Below are 23,148 nucleotides of genomic sequence, written 5' to 3' on the forward strand. Positions count from 1 at the left end.
TCCTCATTGATTGCGAGTAGAAAGCGTTTCAGAACACAGAGAAGCAGGATGCTGATGTTAATTATGGTGTCATCACCGCTCATAATCTTGGTGGAGTCCACAATGTTTTGGAGGATGCTACATTTGTCTGACATCCATGTCCACTGGTGAGGTCTTATGTGTGGAGTCTGAACTTAATATCGATGGCCTTGTTGATGCTAGTAGTCAAAAACTGTCCTCTTCTGCTCACAAATCCTTCCCAACATCTGCATTGTTAATATCCAATGCATGGGGACATCACTCACGAGTCAGTGAGCCGCAAACTGCAACTGCTGCTGAAGCAAGGCAAAGGTGGTGGAAGATGCAGCTAACTTTCTAAAATGGGCACACAAGCAGCATACTCTGACAAGCAGGTCCAGCACTATGTTAACCCAGTGTGCCGTCAGCGAGATGTACCGTTCCTGTCCACATGCTCTTGTCCACATGGCCGTGGTTAGATGGACTTTGCCAGTAACTGCATTGTTGAGGACATGGCTAATGTGGTGGGACACGTGCTTGTGTAATGCGGGGATGTCACATTGGGAGAAATAGTGGCAGGTGGGGGCCGAGTACCAAGGGAAGGCCGCCGCCATCAGGTTGCAGAAAGCTTCTGTATTCACGAACCAAAAATACACTATTTCTAGTGCAAGCAGTCTCGATATGTGAGAATTTGGTAGTTTGGCCTGTGGGGCGTTAGCTACGTATTTGCGCTTGCGCTTCAAGGATGGGGGTATGGAAAGCTGAATGCTGCGCTGGGACAAGGACGTGGATGTGCTTGATGATGGTGCTAGTTGAGTGTGTGCAACAACAGGTGCAGGGCAGGAGGCATCAACGCATGCACCATGGACAAAGGATTGTCTTGCATGCACAACAGCGGAAGAAGCAGTGGTGTAAACCGGCAGACACTGTTCCTGGACGCTGGGTTTTGGCCCACAAATTTGGGTGCCTTGCTGCTATGTGCCTGATCATGCTGTTGGTGGTTAGGCTGGTAGTTTTGCTACCCCTGCTGATCCTGGCCTGGCTGGTGGTGCAAATGGACTTATTGTTGATATCGGCAGAGTCTTTAAAAAGCAACCAGACTCGGGAAGACCTAACAGTTGTACTGGCAACTTCCAACGTGTTGGTGTTACGGGGAAAGGATGCCCGCCTTCTTTCGCAGCCACCACACTGCTATACCTCTCTCCCCCTGTGTGCTGCTGTCCTCACTCTGCATGTCCTCCTACCAGGTTGGGTCAGTTACTATATCGTCCACCACCTCACCTTCCACTTCTTCACCCTGGTCCTCCTCCTGACTTTCTGGCAATTGTGTCTCATTGTCCACCTCTTGTGACACTTTCCCACCATCACCTTTGTGTGACTGTGGCTGCTGAAGTATTTGGGCATTGTTACATTGCCTCAATTTAAGTGGATCGGGCGAGAGGCCCAAATTTATAAATGGAAAAGTGAACAGCTCTTCGGAGTGTCCAAGTGTGGGATCAGTTGTCTTGTGGCACTCAGCATGGTGCGAGTAAGGAGGATCAGGGTGAGGAATATGCAGTCCAGACTCACAGCTACTGAGACTTGACCGTGTGGAAGACAGGGTGGTGGTGACAAAGTGACTGGAAGCATTATCTGCTTTGCAACCAACAACCTTTTGACACTGCTCTGGGTCCAGTAGTGGTGGCCTGCGGTCCCTTACAAATTGGGACAGGAAAGTTGGGCAAGAAGATGTGGGTGCTTGTTGTTCCACAATTTCAGCTTCCCCCGGCCTCAGCCTCGGTCTCTGCATGCACCATCATGATCACCATCATGTTCAGTTCCCCGTCCCTTGCCACACACCTTGCCAATTTTAAATGGAGAACAATATTTTCCACGTTCACTACAAATGGCTGAATTTGGAGCAAACTTATGTGTGATCCGTGTGATGGACAAACCAAAGTTTTAAATAGCTGGCTTGTAGGTAACTATTTTTTACAGTAAACTGGAATCAATAACTTCGCTATCACACTGCAACAAAATTTAAATGGAGGCCAGAAATGGCAGAATTTTGAATGCCCTTATATGTGATCCGTGTGACGGACAAAAGACAGTTTTAAATAGCTGGCCTGTAGGTAACTATTTTTTTACAGCAACCTGGTGTCAATAACTTCACTAACACACTGCAACAAAATTTAAATGAAGGCCAGAAATGGCAGAATTTTGAGCGCCCTTATATGTGATACATGTTACGGAAAAACCACAGTTTTAAATAGCTGGATTTTTAGCGTTGTAAAATGGAAAGGATTTGGCTGTATTCTGCAGTGCCAACAAGCAAATTAAACAGAAAAATGTGTTCTTTGGATTGCTTTTTAAGAAAATAACCAGGACTGAGATTCAAAAAAAATATTCCTGGCCCCTGATACCTGGGGCTATGTATAGAAATATCTGTCAAAGTAGCAGCAGTCAGAACTGGAATGGACCCTCTTGCTATATGCACAGCAGCCTGCCACATACACTGCCTGTCTGCCTAGCACTAATATCTATGCAGCTGGATTAGTCCTCAGAAGGACTGTTAGTTGAGATGGATATGTGTCTAATATATTGTGGTATACCTACACTAACGAAGACACATGCAAATTTCTCCCTAGCTCAGCACCAACTCTCCTTACACTGCCTGATTCTGGAGCAGACTGTGACAAGCATGGGGGTACCAGGTCTGAAATAGACCTAATGACACTGTGCAGCCAGCCAGTCACTGTAATGCCACAAACAACATGGATGCAGCATTACAGTGTGTGGCAGACAATCCCTGAATGTTCATTGGCTCTCTAAAGAGTGTCAAACATGTAAGGCGGGGACTCAAGCTCCCGCCGAGCAACCCCGGAGATACTCGACGAGCTCCGAGCATCTCAAGCAGTGAGGTGCTCGGGTGAGAACCAAGTAGTGGCGAGCATGCTCGCTAATCACTAGTCACTATACTAAAGGAAATTGATCTATAGGGGCTAAGGGAGAACACCTCTATAATTCTGTATCTGATGAAACATGCCACAATTTCTGCTTTGTCAGATTCTGTATGAACAAAGAAGAAAAAAATCTTTCTATACCTCGGTAAATTTGAGGTATGGATTAAAGGGAATTTGTCATCAGATTTTTGCAACCTAATCTGAGAGCAGCATGATGTAGAGACAAAGACCCCAATTCCAGCGTCACTTACTGAACTGCTTAAAGGGAATCTGACACCTATTTTTAGCCCTATCAGCTGCCGACACCGCCATCAGGGGCTTATCTACAACAATCTGTAATGCTGTAGTTAAGCCCCCGATGTAACTTGAAAGATAAGAAAAACAAATTAGATTATACTCACCCTGGCGTCTGGTCCGGTCCGATGGGTGTCACCGTCCGGTCCGGTGCCTCCCATCTTGTAGCGAAGCCGTCCTCCTTCTTACTTCTGCCATGGATCCGGCGCAGGTGTACTTTATCTGCCCTGTTGAGGGCAGAGTAAAGTACTGCAGTGCGCAGGCACCGGATCTCTCTGATCTTTCCCGGAACCTGCGCAATGCAGTACTTTACTCTGCCTTCAACAGGGCAGATAAAGCACGCCTGTGGCGGAGCCGCAGCAGAAGTAAGAAGGAGGATGGCTTTGCTGGAAGATGGGAATAGCCGGACTGGACCGCGACACCCACCGCACCTGACCGCGCCCCCCGAGTGAGTATAATCTAACTTGTTTTTCTTATCTTTCAGGTTACACTGATAAGCCCCTGATGTCGGTGCCGGCAGCTGATAGGGCTAAAAATAGTTGACAGATTCCCTTCAATGCAGTGTTGTTAAAATCATTGTTTTGTCAACAAGAAATTATTACTAGGGTTTCATTTATATAAAGTCCATGTATTATTGATTAAGTCCATATCTTGGTTTAACTTTGTCTCTCCAGCTTATAGAAATCCATTTTTATGCAAATGAGCCACTAGTGTAGGGAGCTTGGCCCTAAACTTACAGCTATTTGACCTATTCTCCCGCCTTCCATACCCGTTGCTGGCCTCCTATCAGTGACTTACATGTCGAACTTCTCTGATACATACTCCCCTGCTGGAGATCTCGTGTAAGTGCAGTCATTCCCAGGGGTGGCGCATGCTCAGGAAAGTTATGGTGACGTTGTGAGAGTTGGACTATCGATCTGCACATACACCTCTTTGGAAATGACTCTTTTATGAGATCTTGGGAGAAGGAGCAGGTCAAATTGAAGGGTGACCTATCAGTTACAGACAAAAGACAAGCAGCTGGCAGCGAAAGAGGAAGAGAAGCCTGAGAGCTGTAAGTGTCAGGCCAAGCACCCTACATTTGCAGCTCATTTACATTAAATTTCACTGATGAATTTTTATTAAACAAAGACAGACTTATAAAATGAAGGTATGGATGTAAGTACAATTATGACGACTTTATATAGATGGCGCTAATTTGGGGTCTAAAAATCGACTGACAGGTTCCCTATAAGTGTAAAAAAAAGTGTAGGAAAACTCAAATTAATTGTTTATCTCATAGGTGATCTTATATTATCAGCAATCTTGAAGAAAGGACTAGGACAATGCTGAAACTCCCAACAATCAGCTGATGCATACAGTGCAAAGTAAGTTAAGGTTGACCCATCCATGGAAAATATAGATGTACATACAAGCCAGTCAAATTAATGGTCAATCATGTAATGGAAATCTGATTTAAGCCACAAAAGTACAAGGCAAAATAATGGAGGGGAGACTAAAAAAATGGTTCCCTCCATTGTTACTTTGACACATATACACAACCAAAAGCATATACATCAGTATCAAATATACGTACCCTACAAAAAATGGCGAGTAGAGCAAGTAGAATGTAATCATTAATATAGAGTATCACATAGGCCAATCTAAAAGAAAATAAGGTTCAAAAGTAAAAAGACATAAAGCAAAAATGCTCAATTGTTACAATATATGAGATACTGTAATAATAGTACAAAATTAACATGCATATGTACCTGCGATAATAAGGAAAATGAATACAAATAATCATCAAAATTAACTCTCCGCTGCATTTTTATATACTTGCATGGTACCAGCCTCAATTTGTATTTTGGCTAAGCCTTCATCTGGGGGCATATTGTTCATCTGGAATATGTAGAACCATATTTGCAAATCTAAATCACTTAAATATACAAGAAAAATGCTAAATATTCACAGCTTTTCAATTCAATTTTTGTCAAAGTAAAACAATAATAGTTATAATAATGTGTTTTCCTGTGGTAATAATAGAAGAGCTAATGACATCCATACAGATTTGTACCCTCTCCTAGAGTGTGTTAGCGGAGATAATTAGATCTATACATTTAGTGAAACCAGGGTCATTACCTTCAAATGAGGTACAGTTGCTCATCTGAGTACCTACAATTAGACCTCTGTGTTGTCTCCTACTCTATTAGAATACAATTATCTTGTTTGTACTACACGCTGCAGATAAACCCTCCATGATCACAAGGGGATAGAGTAAAATACATTATATTCTGACAGGGAGAGACTTTACACTCAGTGGTTATTTTTTTTTCTATGTTGAATTATACACTTTTTTTGCCAAGGCCCCCGACACATGGCCGTCAATATTGATACTGATATTGTACCTATGTACGCTGATCAAAAAAATAAAGGGAATACTTAAACAACAGAATATAACTCCATGCAAATCAAACTTCTGTGAAATCAAACTGTCCACCAAGGCTATGTGCACACGGTGCGGATTCTGCTGCGGATCCGCAGTGGATTTGGCCCTGCAGATCCGCAGCAGAACTGCAGGTGATGTACAGTACCATTCTAGCCTATGGGAAATTGAAACCGCTGTACAGACGGTGCGGACTTTTCGGAGCGGTTTTGCCTGCGGTTTCAAATCCGCAGAAAGAATTGACATGTCATTCTTTTCTGCGGTTTCCGCTGCAGTTTGCCATCTCTTTTGACCTACGGATTTACCTGCGGATTGTGCAAAATCCGCGCGGAAAAATCCGCAGGTGAATCTGCACCGTGTGCACATAGCCTTAGGAAGCATCACTGATTGACAATCAATTCAAATGCTGTTGTGCAAATGGAATAGACAACAGATGGAAATTATTGGCAGTTATCAAGACACCCTCAATAAAGGAGTGGTTCTGCAGGTGGGGACCACAGACCATATCTCAGTACCAATGCTTTCTGGCTGATGTTTTGGTCACTTTTGAATGTTGGTTGTGCTTTCACACTCGTGGTAGCATGAGACGGACTCTACAACCCACACAAGTGGATCAGGTAGTGCAGCTCATCCAGGATGGCACATCAATGCGAGCTGTGGCAAGAAGGTTTGCTGTGTCTGTCAGCGTAGTGTCCAGATGTTGGAGACACTACCAGGAGACTGACCAGTACACCAGGAGATGTGGAGGGGGCAATAGGAGGGCAACAACCCAGCAGCAGGACCGCTACCTCAGCCTTTGTGCAAGGAGGAACAGGAGGAGCACTGCCAGAGCTCTGCAAAATGACCTCCAGCAGGCCACAAATGTGCATGTGTCTGCACAAATGGTTAGAAACCAACTCCATGAGGATGATCTGAGGGCCTGACATCCACAGATGGGGGTTGTGCTCACAGCCCAACACCGTGCAGGACACTTGGCATTTGCCACAGAACACCAGGATTGACAAATTTGCCACTGGCACCCAGTGCTCTTCACAGATGAAAGCAGGTTCACACTGAGCACATGTGACAAATGTGACAGAGTCTGGAGACGCCATGGAGAGCGATCTGCTGCCTGCAACATCCTTCAGCATGACCGGTTTGGCAGTGGGTCAGTAATGGTGTGGGGTGGCATTTCTTTGGAGCATGTGAAATTTATTGTCAATCAGTGTTGCTTCCTAAGTGGACAGTTTGATTTCACCAAAGTTTGATTTACTTGGCGTTATATTCTGTTGTTTAAGTGTTCCCTTTTTTTTTGAGCAGTGTATATATCTCATAGCTTGCTGTGAGCATGTATTCCTGTAGTGTCCATGAGTGGATAATATCAACATTTTATGTGTATAGTAGAAATTAATATTAAGAATACATTTTTTCAAACTCTGGATAGGTATGAACTAGCAAGAAAATGTTGGCGTACTTACTTATTGGGCCGCCATTGCTAAAAGGTTGAAGAAAATGTAACCATATATCTCCATGACATCTTTTTTTTCAATGCACTTTTCAAAGACATTTTTTTGCAGGACAGGTACATCTATATCTTCTGTTGTAGATGTCAGGGTTAATCTGATGCCATCAATTCTCATTTTACAGCACCTTCCAAGGACGGATTTCGTCAATAATAAATGAATAGGTCAGCATAACCTCAACAAGGTCAGCGGTGTCACAATTTAAGCCACGTCTCCAATACACAAATTTAGATCAATGAGAGCATAGACAAATAGTGATTGTACCTAAATACATTGTTTATAGATTTTACGAGCACTTTATTAACATATACTGCACCAGTCAATGAGATGTAAAGGATAATATAAATATAGTAAAAGAAGAGGCTACAGAGTCACTATGTCATTGTCTAGAGCAAGAAGAAATGATGGAGTTTTAGCAGCAAAAATATATATTTATGTGCCTACACTCACTTCACAGCCTATATTTGACGAATTTTGGTTCTGGTCCTCACTGTCCAAAGGCCAATAAAAAAATCATATACCTTAGCAACTACAGTAAATCTAAATGTTTATTACTTCATCTGTGTTTCAATACATATCAGTAACACTTATAACAATTTATATACAGTCTTTCACAAGTTGGAATAAAAATCCTGACTCTCCTACTTTTGGTAACCAAAACGACAAGATGGGCCAATTATATGGATAAACCTGGGTGGGCCATTTATAACATTGCATCCAAAATGGCCGACTTCAAAATGGACGCCATGGTCACCACCCACCTTGAAAAGTTTTTCCCCTCCTCCCATATACTAATGTGCCACAAACAGGAAGTTGATATGGCCAACCATATTTAATTTAGGTTTATCCATATAAATGGCTCACCCAGGTGTATCCATATAGACCATGTAGAAAAACAGACCCATATTACAAATAACCAAATTTAGAAAAACCTTTTAGGAGTACTAAAAAATGAAAAAACTCTATAAACAACTCCCTAAAGAAAAATAAATACCAAACAATAAATATTATAAAGGAATTAAAATGTTATTAATTGCAAATAATTATATACACAAATCCTAGAGGAAAAAAAAATAAAGTATTGAAAAACCCCATAAAAGCCCCCAAAAAAGAAGGTAGTATGGTTAGAGATACATAACACAATAGCACATTATCATTAGTAACACATATAATAAATTAATCACCAAATGAAAGTATGGCACATTCACAAATATATGAACAAAATATAAATATAGGGACCTAGAACATGATTATAAAAATAAATCTCATGATAATAATTAGGAAAGTCAATTTTCACAAAGACCCTTCAAAATGTAAAAGCTCAAAGCAGGATATAAAGGTGCAGAAGCACCATGTTGCATTGAATACTTGATTATATAAAAGTAAAAGGTACAATTCATATTCAGGTAAACCTCACTTGTGAGAAAAACCCTTCACAGCTAGAGGTAAGAGCAATAGTGCAGAGGCATACATACCCACCACAAGCCATCATTAGTGGACCATAGAAGCAGATCACACTGCCCAGTACTCTGACGCACGTTTCGCATAAAGCTTCATCAGGGGATGATACAAATTCATATAATGTACCTGAGCAATTAAAGAGAAATAGTTATTACTTTATTATTAGTGTTTCAATACACATGAGTAATACTAGCAACAATTTTGACACTGTCAAGGAGAAGAAATGGTTTAATCATGAATGTCCTACTTCTACTCCTACCCTACATTTTTGGAAGAAATACTCTTGAAGCTCACTTCCTCCTGCGTATACCAGAGAGAAGGAACCATGCACCAGACTTATGTGCAGTACTGATGAGCGAGTATACTCGCTGTTCGGTTTTTCCCGAGCATGCTCGGGTTTCATCCGAGTATTGTGGCGTGCTCGGAGATTTAGTTTGTGTCGACACAGCTGCATCATTTGTGGCTGCTGGACAGGCTGAATACATGTGAGGAATGCCTGTTTGTTAGGAAATCCCCACATTCAGGCTGTCTATCAGCCGTAAGTCATGCAGTTGCTGTGACAAAAACTAAATCTCCGAGCATGCCAAAATGCTCAGAGGACACCCGAGCATGCTTAGGAAAACCCGAGCAACGAGTATACTCGTTCATCACTATTGTGCAGTTAAAGATACTGTAATATTTCAAAAAACATTTTTTAACATTATGTTTACTAATTAATTGCGACGGGCGAACCCGAACAGTAAAGTTCGGGGTGTGAACTTTTGGGCAGGGACCCCAAACATGGACTTCTCCAGGAAATCTATGTTATTGTTTGGGTTCAGCACCCTGAACATCTGGTGTGTCCCACGCTGTCATCTGCATGACAGCACAAAAAACACCAGCGACTCTGATCGGCAGTTAGATTGCTACTATCAGGTGACACCATGATCCAACCACTCTGACCTGTAGTAAAAAGTTTACATCCGGACACAGGTGTTGGTTGATGAGAGAGTACTATTTCCATCAGCCTACGCCTGCTGTCACTAAGCAAGAGGTTGTGCTATAAATAAATAAATGTAAAAAAAATTACATTTACATTAAGTGGGGTGTTAATGTTGGCGGAACGCACTAAATAAAATATTATAATGAAGTGCGTTCGCAGCTCGGGGTCCACCGTGCAGAGGTGTAAAACTGCAGCTAATGTGAACAATGGCGGTACTGCATTGCAAGCATTCTCAAAAAGAACACTGGGTAAACCTCACACAGTGTGAGCAGAACGCAAAGGTACTGCGCTCTGTTGCTCCACAGAATGGTACTATGCTACAGAGCACCTGAAGCTAAGGGTTGTGAGTTCATTTTCCCCTTCGTCACTGAGGTCTGGTGAACTCCCTATTCTGGTAAAGGAAGGTAATGAGCCTGATTATCAGGCACCTGAGCTTAATGAGGATGACTGGCTGAGTGGAGTCACTGACTGGATATAAGGCTGCCGACGCCCTTCTGCCCTGTGGGTGATTTCTCTGTGGACTTCTAGGACACCAATCTGATTCCTGCTTCCCTAAAGCTAAGTTTTCTGCTTTGCCTGTTTGCATTTATGTTTTGTTTTTGTTTTCCTTGCTTTTCTGGATTCTGCCATTCCCTGCTGGGATGAACTGAATCTCCTTTTGCCGGTTGCTCTGTCTTCAGAATATTCCTGAGTACTGACATAGCTTTTTTGAAGCCTAGCGTCTTCTGGGCCTTTTTCACTGTCAGTCTGTTGGCTCTTATTTTCATAGGGTTTTTCACGGATTGCAGACAGCAGCCTTCCTGTCCTTTCCTATCTAGGTAGTTTGGGCCACGTCTTTGCTCAGTCTATCTTTCTGTCTGTGTTAGTGTTTTCATCTTGCTTCACCGTCATTATATGTTGGGGGCTGCCTATTGCTTTGGGGTCTGCTCTGGGGCAGTTTAGATTTCCCCTTTCTTTCTTTAGGCCTATTTAATTCTCTGGCTGTGATCGAGGGGTCTAGGGCATCGTAGGAACCCCCCACGGCTACTGTTAGTTGTTGTGGATAGGTTCAGGGGTCTGCAATCCGATAGCTGCCAACCTCTCTGGTTTTCTGGACTTAGCTAGCATTTCTGTTTTTGCCTCCTACGGTGACTCAATCATAACAGCTAAGCACACCGCATTAAATGTCACACGGTGGGAACTGAACATAAAGGACCAGCTCTGTTACTCCACAGAGCAGTAAAGAAGATATGTGTTTGAACATGTGGATAAACTGTGCTCTATCTGCAGCATGCGCTAACAGGTGTGTGCCACAGTGTGTGGCTAGACTGTGCCCTATACTAACTGAAGCATGCACCAGCATGTGGCCTGACTGTTCCCTGTGTGATAACTGATGCGTGCCACGGCGCATAGCCAGACTGTGCCCTGAGTAGAGGATCACCTGCATCGCCAGGGAACAACTAACGCATACACTCACAGCACACACTCACAGACACAGGACATTAGAGACAGAGCCGAAGCCCAAGCACACACGATGCAAATATGAATATGATCCTAACGCGCCACTGGGTGGCCCAGAGAACCTTTTATAAGTTCCAGTCAGTTAGGACCTTGCTTGTGGGCTAATCCGGATCTGCCACAGGACCTAAGTAGCTGATGACTGACCACCAATGAGAGGTAGCTACCTCACGAGCATGCTCAGTAGAGTGAATCCTGGACTTAGCCTCCAGAACAACTGATCGCTGCTGTCTATGGCCAGTTACTATAGCTGAACCTGGAGAGGCAGCAGTAACACAATGCACAGCATGAGTCTGAGCAAGACGCCGAGACTGATGTCATTGCTGATTAGGCTCTGCTTCAGTTGAAGAAGAATGGGAGACCGCACAGGGAGACAAGGCTTGGGATCCATCCTGTTCAGAGGGAAGATCCCAATGCCTAACATGGGGTCTCTATTATTTTTGATAACCAGCACAGCCAAAACTGACAGCTGCATTCTGCAACCCTCAACTGTCAGCTTTATCATGGCTAGATATCAAGAATACAGGGGTCAACATGCTGTTTGTTCAAATTATTTAAATAAATAATATTAAAAAGCCACATATGGTCCTTCTCATTTTCCATTTTTGACGAACAGCCAAGCTGACGCAGACAGCTGGGGGCTGGTATTCTCTGGCTTGTATGTGGCCATGGATATTTGCCCCCCAGCCTAAAAATAGCAGCACCTAGCCACCCAAGAAAAGGCACATCTATTAGATGCACAAATTCTGTCATTTTGTCCAGCCTTTCCACTTGTCCTAGTGCGGTGGCAAGTGGAGTAATGGTTGTAAGATTGGTGGAGTAATGGTTGTAAGATGTTTTGTGGTCACTGACATCAAGCCCACAGGTTAGTAATGGAGAGGTGTCTATAAGACACCCCCAATACTAACTCCATAGTTAGATTGCAAAAAAGACACAGCCAGAATAAAATCCTTTATTTGAAAGAAAGACACAGACTCCTTTATTTTGGATGTGACAGTTATCCAAATAATCTGGATTTTCATGGGACAGCATGGATTATCTTCACATCGCACATGTGAAGGATAAGGTTGCTTATTATTATTTTTCTTCTTTTCCAGTGGACATGGGCATTGGTGGATTAGACGTAAGGGGAGTATTTTTGTTGCTTATTGTTTTCTATTTTTTACAGAGGACAAGGGCTTCAATGGAATAGGTGTAAGGTGAGTATAACTGCTTTTTATTTTTATCTCAAATAAAGGAGTCTGTGTAATTCTTTCAAATAAAGGATTTAATTCTGGCTGTGTCTTTTTTACAATGACCAAAAAGTGGATACAAAGTATCCTGAGCACACCACTCACAAAGATAGATACAGTGGGGAAAAAAAGTATTTAGTCAGTCAGCAATAGTGCAAGTTCCACCACTTAAAAAGATGAGAGGCGTCTGTAATTTACATCATAGGTAGACCTCAACTATGGGAGACAAACTGAGAAAAAAAAATCCAGAAAATCACATTGTCTGTTTTTTTTTCATTTTATTTGCATATTATGGTGGAAAATAAGTATTTGGTCAGAAACAAAATTTCATCTCAATACTTTGTGATATATCCTTTGTTGGCAATGACAGAGGTCAAACGTTTTCTGTAAGTCTTCACAAGGTTGCCACACACTGTTGTTGGTATGTTGGCCCATTCCTCCATGCAGATCTCCTCTAGAGCAGTGATGTTTTTGGCTTTTCGCTTGGCAACACGGACTTTCAACTCCCTCCAAAGGTTTTCTATAGGGTTGAGATCTGGAGACTGGCTAGGCCACTCCAGGACCTTGAAATGCTTCTTACGAAGCCACTCCTTCCTTGCCCTGGCGGTGTGCTTTGGATCATTGTCATGTTGAAAGACCCAGCCACGTTTCATCTTCAATGCCCTTGCTGATGGAAGGAGGTTTGCACTCAAAATCTCACGATACATGGCCCCATTCATTCTTTCATGTACCCGGATCAGTCGTCCTGGCCCCTTTGCAGAGAAACAGCCCCAAAGCATGATGTTTCCACCACCATGCTTTACAGTAGGTATGGTGTTTGATGGATGCAACTCAGTATTCTTTTTCCTCCAAACACGACAAGTTGTGTTTCTACCAAACAGTTCCAGTTTGGTTTCATCAGACCATAGGACATTCTCCCAAAACTCCTCTGGATCATCCAAATGCTCTCTAGCAAACTTCAGACGGGCCCGGACATGTACAGGCTTAAGCAGTGGGACACGTCTGGCACTGCAGGATCTGAGTCCATGGTGGCGTAGTGTGTTACTTATGGTAGGCCTTGTTACATTGGTCCCAGCTCTCTGCAGTTCATTCACTAGGTCCCCCCGCGTGGTTCTGGGATTTTTGCTCACCGTTCTTGTGATCATTCTGACCCCACGGGGTGGGATTTTGCGTGGAGCACCAGATCGAGGGAGATTATCAGTGGTCTTGTATGTCTTCCATTTTCTAATTATTGCTCCCACAGTTGATTTCTTCACTCCAAGCTGGTTGGCTATTGCAGATTCAGTCTTCCCAGCCTGGTGCAGGGCTACAATTTTGTTTCTGGTGTCCTTTGACAGCTCTTTGGTCTTCACCATAGTGGAGTTTGGAGTCAGACTGTTTGAGGGTGTGCACAGGTGTCTTTTTATACTGATAACAAGTTTAAACAGGTGCCATTACTACAGGTAATGAGTGGAGGAAAGAGGAGACTCTTAAAGAAGAAGTTACAGGTCTGTGAGAGCCAGAAATCTTGATTGCTTGTTTCTGACCAAATACTTATTTTCCACCATAATATGCAAATAAAATGAAAAAAAAACAGACAATGTGATTTTCTGGATTTTTTTTTCTCAGTTTGTCTCCCATAGTTGAGGTCTACCTATGATCTAAATTACAGACACCTCTCATCTTTTTAAGTGGTGGAACTTGCACTATTGCTGACTGACTAAATACTTTTTTTCCCCACTGTATATCATAAAAAATAAATTTTTTTAAGTAAATTCATATCATAGATAAATAGACAAACAAAATACAAGTAAGAGGAAGGAATGTATACCCAAGTGAAACACACACAAATACAGGAATAAGGGAATGGATACAGGTAATGGTAAAGTGCAAAAATATATCAGCATAAAAGCATTTATCCACCTAGACCCATAGTGGTCTGTAAAGTGCAAAGTGCCATATATAGGAAAAAATCCCCATGCTGGTAATCACATATAACATGAGCACATACCCATTTAATCGCCTGTTCACAGAATTCCTGGAGTCCGACGCACGTTTCGCCTTTTTGGCTTATTCAAGGAAACACACAAGTTCCATTACCTTTCCTTTATTCCTGTATTTGTGTGTATTTCACTTGGGTATACATTCCTTCCTCTTACTAGTATTTTGTTTGTCTATTTCTCTGTTATATGAATTTGCTTAATAAAATTTATTTTTATGATATATCTCTCTTTGTGAGTGGTGTGCTCAGGATACTTTGTATCCACTTCTTGGTCTATGTATTTCACACGCCCCTGTACTTTATGCATGCTGGGAAGTCCTTTATGGTGAAGGTTCCCCTACTGCATTAGTATGTTTCTGGACATTTTTGTGGTCTTTTTTACAATGCAACTGTCATGATCCAGTCCAGGGTTTGTTTTCAGCTATTTTCTCTCTGGACTGGTCATGCGGGGGTTAATCCCCTCTTCCTTGTTTTGGAGCTGGCTGGGCTATTTCAGTCCTCTGCAGCCTGCGGGCCAGTGTCAGCTATAGTTCATAGAATCATAGAATCGTAGAGTTGGAAGGGACCTCCTGGGCCATCTGGTCCAACCCCCTGCTCAAAGCAGGATTCGCTAAATCATCCCAGTCAGATGTCTGTCCAGCCTCTGTTTGAAGACTTCCATTGAAGGAGAACTCACCACTTCTCGTGGCAGCCTGTTCCACTCATTGATCACTCTAACTGTCAAAAAGTTTTTTCTAATATCTAATCTGTGTCTCCTCCCATTCAATTTCATCCCATTGCTTCTAGTCTTTCCTTGTGCAAATGAGAATAAAGTTGATCCTTCTACAATGTGACAGCCCTTTAAGTATTTGTAGACAGCTATTAAGTCTCCTCTCAGTCTCCTCTTTTGCAAACTAAACATTCCCAAATCCTGCAACCTTTCCTCATAAGACAGGGTTTGCAGACCGGTCACCATTCTGGTCGCTCTTTTCTGAACTTGCTCCAGTTTGTTGATGTCTTTTTTAAAATGTGGTGCCCAAAACTGGACACAATATTTCAGATGAGGTCTGACCAAAGAGGAGTAGAGGGAAATAATGACTTCACGTGATCTAGACTGTATGCTTCTGTTAATACATCCTAGAATTGCATTTGCCTTTTTTGCTGCTGCATCACACTGTTGACTCATATTCAGTCTGTGATCTATTAGTATACCCAAGTCTTTTTCACATGTGCTGTCACTTAGCCCTATTCCTCCCATTCTATATATGCTTTTTTCATTTTTATTGCCCAGATGTAGTACTTTGCATTTCTCCCTGTTAAAAACCATTCTGTTAGTTGCTGCCCACTTCTCCAGTTTATTTATATCTTTTTGAATCCTCTCTCTCTCTTCTCTAGTATTAGCTATCCCTCCCAGCTTTGTGTCATCAGCAAATTTAATCAGTTTACCCTCAATTCCTTCATATAAATCGTTGATAAAGATGTTGAACAATACAGGGCCCAGGACAGAGCCCTGTGGTAGCCCACTTGAGACATTCTTCCAACTGGATGTGCAGCCATTTACGACCACTCTTTGGGTCCGATCACTAAGCCAGTTATGAATCCACCTATCAGTTGCCTTGTCCATTCCATACTTTCATTTTTTCAATAAGGATTGTATGAGAGACTTTGTCAAATGCTTTGCTGAAGTCAAGATATACTATATCTACAGCATTTCCTTGATCCACCCAATCAGTAATACCGTCATAGAAGGAAATTAAATTAGTCTGACATGACTTATTAGTTACAAACCCATGCTGACTCTGTTTAATCACTTCATTCTTATCCAGGTATTGACATACATGTTGTTTAATAATTTGTTCAAAGATCTTTCCTGGTATAGAAGTCAGACTCACCGGCCTATAGTTGCCTGGGTCCACCTTCTTCCCCTTTTTGAAGATAGGAGCAACATTTGCTCTTCTCCAGTCTTCTGGCACTTCTCCTGTTCTCCAAGAATTTTCAAAGATTATGGAGAGGGGTTCAAAAATTTCTTCTGCTATCTCCTTCAGTACTCTGGGGTGTAATTCATCTGGACCTGGAGACTTGAATTCATTTAGGTTAGCTAAGTGTTTCCTCACTATCTTTCTGTTTATAGATATCCTGGATTCTTCTATTCCCTTAATAGGACAGTCAATAACAGTTGATGTTACATTTCCTTTCTGAGAGAAAACAGATGCAAAATAGGAATTTAAAAGTTCAGCCTTCTCAACATCCTGTCTTACCATTTCATCATTTTCATCCTGTAAAAATCCTATAGCATCTTTGACTTTTCTTTTACTTTTGACATATCCCCAAAATCCTTTATTATTGCTTTTGACATCTCTTGCAAGCCTCAATTCATTTTCAGCTTTAGCTAATCTGATTTGTGCCCTGCAGGTTCTGCAGACAGCATTATATTCTTCTTTAGATATGCCTCCCTCTTTCCATTTTATAAACATTTTTTTCTTCCTTTTTAGCATGTGCTTAAGTTCTGTGTTCATCCATCCTGGTTTCCTTAAATGCTTCCTATTCTTCCCTCTTTTCGGAATTGTTAACAACTGTGCTTTGAGAATTTCATTTTTCAAGATTTCCCATCCTTCCTGGACATTTTTGTCTTTAAGGATATCCAGCCATTGGATCCCTCCAATTCTCTTTCTGAATCCCTTAAAATCTGCCTTTCTGAAATCTAACCTTGACGTCTGAGTCTTCACATGTCTTCCGCCTCTAGTTATCCAAAATTCTAAAATAGCATGGTCGCTACCTCCTAGAGTCCCAGCCACTTTTACCTCCTCAACCATTTCCTCCCTGTTTATAAGGATTAGATCCAAGGTAGCAGTTCCCCTTGTTTTCTCCCTTACCTTTTGGAAGATAAAGTTGTCAGCAAGAGAGGATAAGAATTTCCTTTACCTATTAGTTTTGCCTGAGAGAGATTCCCAACAAATGTCTGGATAGTTGAAATCTCCCATGACAACTATGTCATATTTTTTGGAGAACTTGGCCATTTGATGCGTAAAGAGTTCATCCATATCTTCAGCTTGCACAGGCGGCCTGTAGTAAATGCCTACAATGGTGTCCTTTCCATTGTTCTGTCCTTGTATTCTTACCCAAACAGTTTCCACAGGCTTCCAGGCCAGAGCCGCTGACCCGTATACCCTAGTGATCCTTCTGCCTCTGACTTCCCGTATTTGTGTATGACTTGGCTTGATCTTTGGACACCATCTCTTATGTCCCATCTATGATACCATGCTCCCCGACTGGCTTTGATTCTGGCTTGTACCCCAACTATGTCTTACTTCTCACATTTTGGATACTTCATTCTTGTTAAGCTCTGACTTTTTGGCTTCTCTCTGACTACGTGCATTGCTGTGACCTCTGGTACTTCATCTTTCTATTTGTTGCTGACTCCGGCTTGTCTGACCACTCTTTCGTTACCTGTGACACCTGTGCTGCTGCTCTGTGTGATTACGCTGTGTGTGTATGCAACCTCTCTTCCCTCACCAGCACCCCCTGGTGGAGGTTGCACTGTACTGCACTGCAGCAGTATGTTACAGTAACTATGGGGTTAGTAATGGCAACCTCTTATAAATGCGTCTTCATTACTGACCTGTGGAAACCTGCAAGAAATCATCAACTACATAGAAATTGGAAAATCACTCACCCTCTACTCCCACTTGCCCACTTGGAGAGACATAGAGGCCAGAAAACCATAAAACATTAGCAAAACATTGGCCAGGCCGAGATCAGGGCCAGTACCAGAGTTACATTGAATTAGCCCAGCATGTTTCCTTAACTTTTTTCAGGCTGACTGAGGTAACAATCACGTATGCAAGCAAATCAATAAAGCCGAGAGGTAAAGCAAATAAGGCAGACAATTAAGGAAAACCTGACCAGTGTGGGATTTTTGTTCTATGACTTATCAGCGATCGGTCACTATGTCCGAGTATGACAGCTGACTGACCTTTGTTTCAGCATGGAGACACTGGAGGGTTATAGATAAGATAAATAAGTTTCTTACCTAGTTAGGAGTTGCAATCTCCTTCCTCGAGTGGTCCGTTCTGAGATTGGAGGTCAAGTTTGCAGCTGGTCATCAACGAATGTCTCATCCTAGCCCACATTTGGAGGCAAATGCTAGGGAACACGAAATGCGTGTGTTCTCGTCTCAGTTGTCTGCCGTCAAATTGTATATAGGATTCATACGGCCAGAGAAGTCACAAGACATCGACAGTGAGTCGTGTCTCAGATGAGTTCTGCTTTATTGGTTGAAGTGCACAACATTTCATAGGAAAAAATAAGGGACTTTGTCACACATGACCTCATTGCCTTATCCCATAATTATTGCTAATAATTGCTGACATCTATCACCACATGTCATTATCTATATTACTCTAATGGTTGATCAATAAAGTCAAGCTGGCCTGTATCTCACACATAATCTTCAAAGTCAATCAATATGGTCAGCTATCTTTATTATCCTGTCTTTCCCTCACAGCAATAAAGTTTATTAGTGGAAGAATTATTAGGGTTTTTCAATTTGCACAGTTCCATGTAGCATGTAGATCCTTGATCGACATGAGGCGACTTGGTACAACATGGTACTGGCAAACTGAAGTCCATTCCAACTGATTTTTATATATCTACATTCAGTGTCCATTTTGTCTGCAAGTGTCCATTTTTGATATCTTCAGTCAATATACATATCCTTAACACTGAGAGCCTGATTCCAGTGATGTGCCACTTACTGAACTGTGTGTTTCTGTCTCAGTTATATCAGTGTTTTATCAGCAAGAGATTATCACTACAGGACAAGGGGTCATGTGCCTCCTTCTGAATAACTCTGCCCCACCACTGAGTAGCAGCTTTCTGTTAATGTAATCCCTGCCCATCAGTGATTGGGGTGGGGTTATACAGGGATCAGCATTAGAGCACTGCAACAGAGAAAACAGTGACTGTATCAAAATGATAGCATGCGGACCAGTAAGTGACACATTGCTGGAATCAGGATCTCAGCCTCTATGTCATGCTGATCTCAATATATAGCATAAATTTGGAGTCAGATTTCCTTTAATGGTATCCTTAATGTTAATGATTCAGCAATTTTCTTCATTGTTCTGATCCAATAAATTGAGTAATGTAGATAGATGAGAAAGGAGCCTTACCTTGTCTGAGCTGCCTTGATGTTATATCATAATTATGTTGATACAACTTAACTAAGTAATTTACTGTATAGTACCAGGCACAGAACATTTATAGTTAATAAAAGATGTGGTAGGCCTGACCACAATTCTGTGATTCACCCTTTATTATAGGTTACTACGCTAAAAGGCTTCATACTGTCAGAAAAGCTGTGTTAGTTTTTATCAGATGTCGTAGACGCAAAGCTTGAACTCCGAAAGATTTCTTTAGCACTTTCTTCATTGCAGGTCTGACAAGCCAATCAACTGAAAAAAAGTACATGTTTTCATTCCTGTCTGATTCTGTTATCTCTGAAAAAACTGTGCCTCGTTCAGAGTTCAACACGCATCAAATAGTGAGAAGTCGCAGGCAAAAGTGGAGATGTGATGGCGGGATCAAGTCCGGGCGCTACGATTTCAGCAGCTACTGTAATTGTAATGAGGCTTCCTGCACATCGGTTGACCTTGAAATGCACTCTGTATATCAGAATTCTCAAAACTGATATACCAAAGACATGTAAAAAAATTCAATAATAAAATCACAAACTACATGAGTGACTCATAGTTACAGTATGGTGCAACTAAGTCACATTTTGATATTATCTACTGTATATATATAATTGACTTAAATTGTCTGTCATTCACTTCTGTCTGCGATCTCAACCGCCGTTAGGATCCAGGCCGCCGCTGTAATCCCGAACGCCACTGCGATCCCGACCGCCTCTGGGATCTCAGCTGCCGCTCGGATCCAGGCCACTGCTGCGATCCCAACTGCCGCTGGGATCCCAGCTGCCGCTCGGATCCAGGCTGAAGCTGCGATTCCGAACACTGCTGCAATTCTGACCACTGCTGGGATCCCAGCCACTGCTTGGATCCCAGCCACAGCTTGGATCCCTGTTGCCACTCGGATCCAGGCCTCCGCTGCGATCACGAGGCTGTGAAAGGGGTGTAAAGAGGGGGTATAATGAGGGGGTTAATGAGAGAGATGCCGCCGGACCCCCACCAGGACCCGCCACCTGACTACATGGATCCCGCCGCTGCCTGCCCACCTACCTCTGTGCAGTCACAACCGGCAGAAAAGGCCACGGCTTGAGGCCTGTGCTGGAGATTGGGTGTGGCCACCCTCTGGTGGTACTACACACCAACTCCAGCACAAGCCGTAAAACACCGTCTTTCCTGCCGGATGTGACTGCACGGAAGTTGGTGGGCCGCCACCCCCAGCGCCACAAAGCCCCCCATCGTGATGTTACTGCCCTCCCGATGCGATAGCATCGGGCACACTTCTAGTATCTGTTATAACTGTATATCTTTATTTTATCTTTTACTACAGTTGACAGTTAAAAGCAAAAGTGACATTACTAAAAAGTACATTTTTATCTGAATAAATCATCTAATTTATACATATGAGTCTGACACAAGAACAAGTGGACTTTCCATAAATGCCTGCCTAAGTTGATAATTAACCCCTTCACCCCCAAGGGTGGTTTGCACGTTCATGACCGGGCCAATTTTTACAATTCTGACCACTGTACCTTTATGAGGTCATAACTCTGGAACGCTTCCATGGATCCCGGTGATTCTGACAATGTTTTCTCGTGACATATTGTACTTCATGCTAGTGGTAAAATTTAATTCAAATAACTTGTGTTTATTTGTGAGAAAAACGGAAATTTGGCGAAAATTTTGAAAATTTCGCAATTTTCCAACTTTGAATTTTTATGCCCTTAAATCACAGAGATACAGCACACAAAAAACTTGATAACTAACATTTCCCACATGTTTACTTTACATCAGCACAATTTTGGAACCAAAATTTTTTTTTGTTAGGAAGTTATAAGGATTAAAAGTTGACCAGCGATTTCTCATTTTTACAACACCATTTTATTTTTACGGACCACATCACATTTGAAGCCACTTCGCGGGGTCTATATGATAGAAAATACCCAAAAACCCAAAAGTGACACCATTCTAAAAACTGCACCCCTTAAGGTGCTCAAAACCACATTCAAGAAGTTTATTAACCCTTTAGGTGCGTCACAGGAATTTTTTGAATATTTAAAAAAAAATGAACATCTAACTTTTTTTCACAAAAAAAATACTTCAGGTTCAATTTTTTTTATTTTACCATGTCTAACAGGAGAAATTGGACTGCAAAAGTTATTGTGCAATTTATCCTGAGTACGCTGATACCTGATATGTGGGGGGGAACGACTGTTTCGGCGCATGGCAGAGCTCAGAATGGAAGAAGCGCCGTTTGACTTTTTCAATGCCAAATTGGCTGGAATTCAGATCGGACGCCATGTCACGTTTGGAGAGTCCCTGATGTACCTAAACAGTGGAAACCCCCTACAAGTGACCCCATTTTGGAAACTAGACCCCCCAAGGAACTTATCTAGATATGTGGTGAGAACTTTGAACCCACAAGGGCTTTACAGAAGTTTATAACGTACAGCGGTACAATTAAAAAATCATATTTTTTCCACAAAAATGATCTTTTCACCCCAATTTTTATTTTCCCAAGGGAAACAGGACCCTAAAAGTTATTGAGCAATTTGTCCTGAGTACGCTGATACCCCACATGTGGGGGTAAACGACTATTTGGGCGCATGGCAGAGCTCGGAAGGGAAGCAGCGCCATTTGACGTTTTTGGCTGGAATTGAGATCGGACACCATGTCGCGATTGGAAAACCCCTGATGTACCTAAACAGTGGAAACCCCCCACAAATGACACCATTTTGTAAACTAGACCCCCCAAGGAACTTATCTAGATGTGTGGTGAGCACTTTGAACCCCCAGTGCTTCACAGAAGTTTATAACGCCCGGGCGTGAAAATAAAAAAATCATATTTTTTCCACAAACATGATCTTTTAGTCACCATTTTTTTTATTTTCCCAAGGGTAACAGGAGAGATTGGACCCCAAAAGTTGTTGTCCAATTTGTCCTGAGTCTGCTGATACCCCAAATGTGGGAGAAAACTACTGTATGTGCACACGTCGGGGCTCGGAAGGGAAGTAGTGACGTTTTGGAATGCAGACTTTGATAGAATGGTCTGCGGGTGTCATGTTGCCTTTGGAGAGCCCCTAATGTACCTAAACAGTGGCAACCCCCCACAAATGACCCCATTTTGAAAACTAGACCCCCTAAGGAACTTATCTAGATGTGAGGTGAGCACTTTGAACCCCCAAGGCTTCACAGAAGTTTATAATGCCCGGGCATGAAAATTAAAAAAATCGTATTTTTTCCACAAACATGATCAATTAGTCGCCAATTTTTTTATTTTTCCAAGGGTAACAGGAGAAATTGAAACCCAAAAGTTGTTGTCCAATTTGTCCTGAGTATGCTGACACCCCACATGTGGGTGAAAACTACTGTATGGACACACGTCAGGGCTCGGTTTTGGAATGCAGACTTTGATGGAATGGTCTGCGGGTGTCATGTTGCCTTTGGAGAGCCCCTAATGTACCTAAACAGTGGAAACCGCCCACAAATGACCCCATTTTGGAAACTAGCCCCCCTAAGGAACTTATCTAGATGTGTGGTGAGCACTTTGAACCCCAAAGGGCTTCACAGAAGTTTATAATGCCCGGGCATGAAAATAAATTTTTTTTTTTATTTCCCCAAGGGTAACAGAAGAAATTGAACCCCAAAGTGAGGCCTGGGATCAGAATTA

General features: G+C 42.3%; 2 protein-coding genes across 2 annotated transcripts in view; one reads left to right on the plus strand and one right to left on the minus strand.

Annotated features, from left to right (window-relative positions):
• Window positions 1-23,148, plus strand: part of EPHA10 (EPH receptor A10) — a 1,119,172-nt gene that overhangs the window by 384,071 nt on the left and 711,953 nt on the right. The gene's annotated exons all lie outside the window — the stretch shown is intronic.
• LOC141077914 (uncharacterized) overlaps window positions 1-23,148 on the minus strand; it is a 76,102-nt gene that overhangs the window by 33,901 nt on the left and 19,053 nt on the right. The window contains exons 3-4 of the mRNA XM_073564687.1: window positions 9,564-9,660; window positions 8,636-8,747 (exon numbers count right to left, since the gene is read on the minus strand). Of these exons, the coding sequence (XP_073420788.1) occupies window positions 8,636-8,747; window positions 9,564-9,660 (209 nt within the window). The remainder of the gene's footprint in view (window positions 1-8,635; window positions 8,748-9,563; window positions 9,661-23,148) is intronic.

Source organism: Dendrobates tinctorius, unplaced genomic scaffold, assembly GCF_039654945.1.
Source record: "Dendrobates tinctorius isolate UK_male_01 unplaced genomic scaffold, ASM3965494v1 ptg000015l, whole genome shotgun sequence".
In the NCBI taxonomy this organism is placed as follows: domain Eukaryota; kingdom Metazoa; phylum Chordata; class Amphibia; order Anura; family Dendrobatidae; genus Dendrobates; species Dendrobates tinctorius.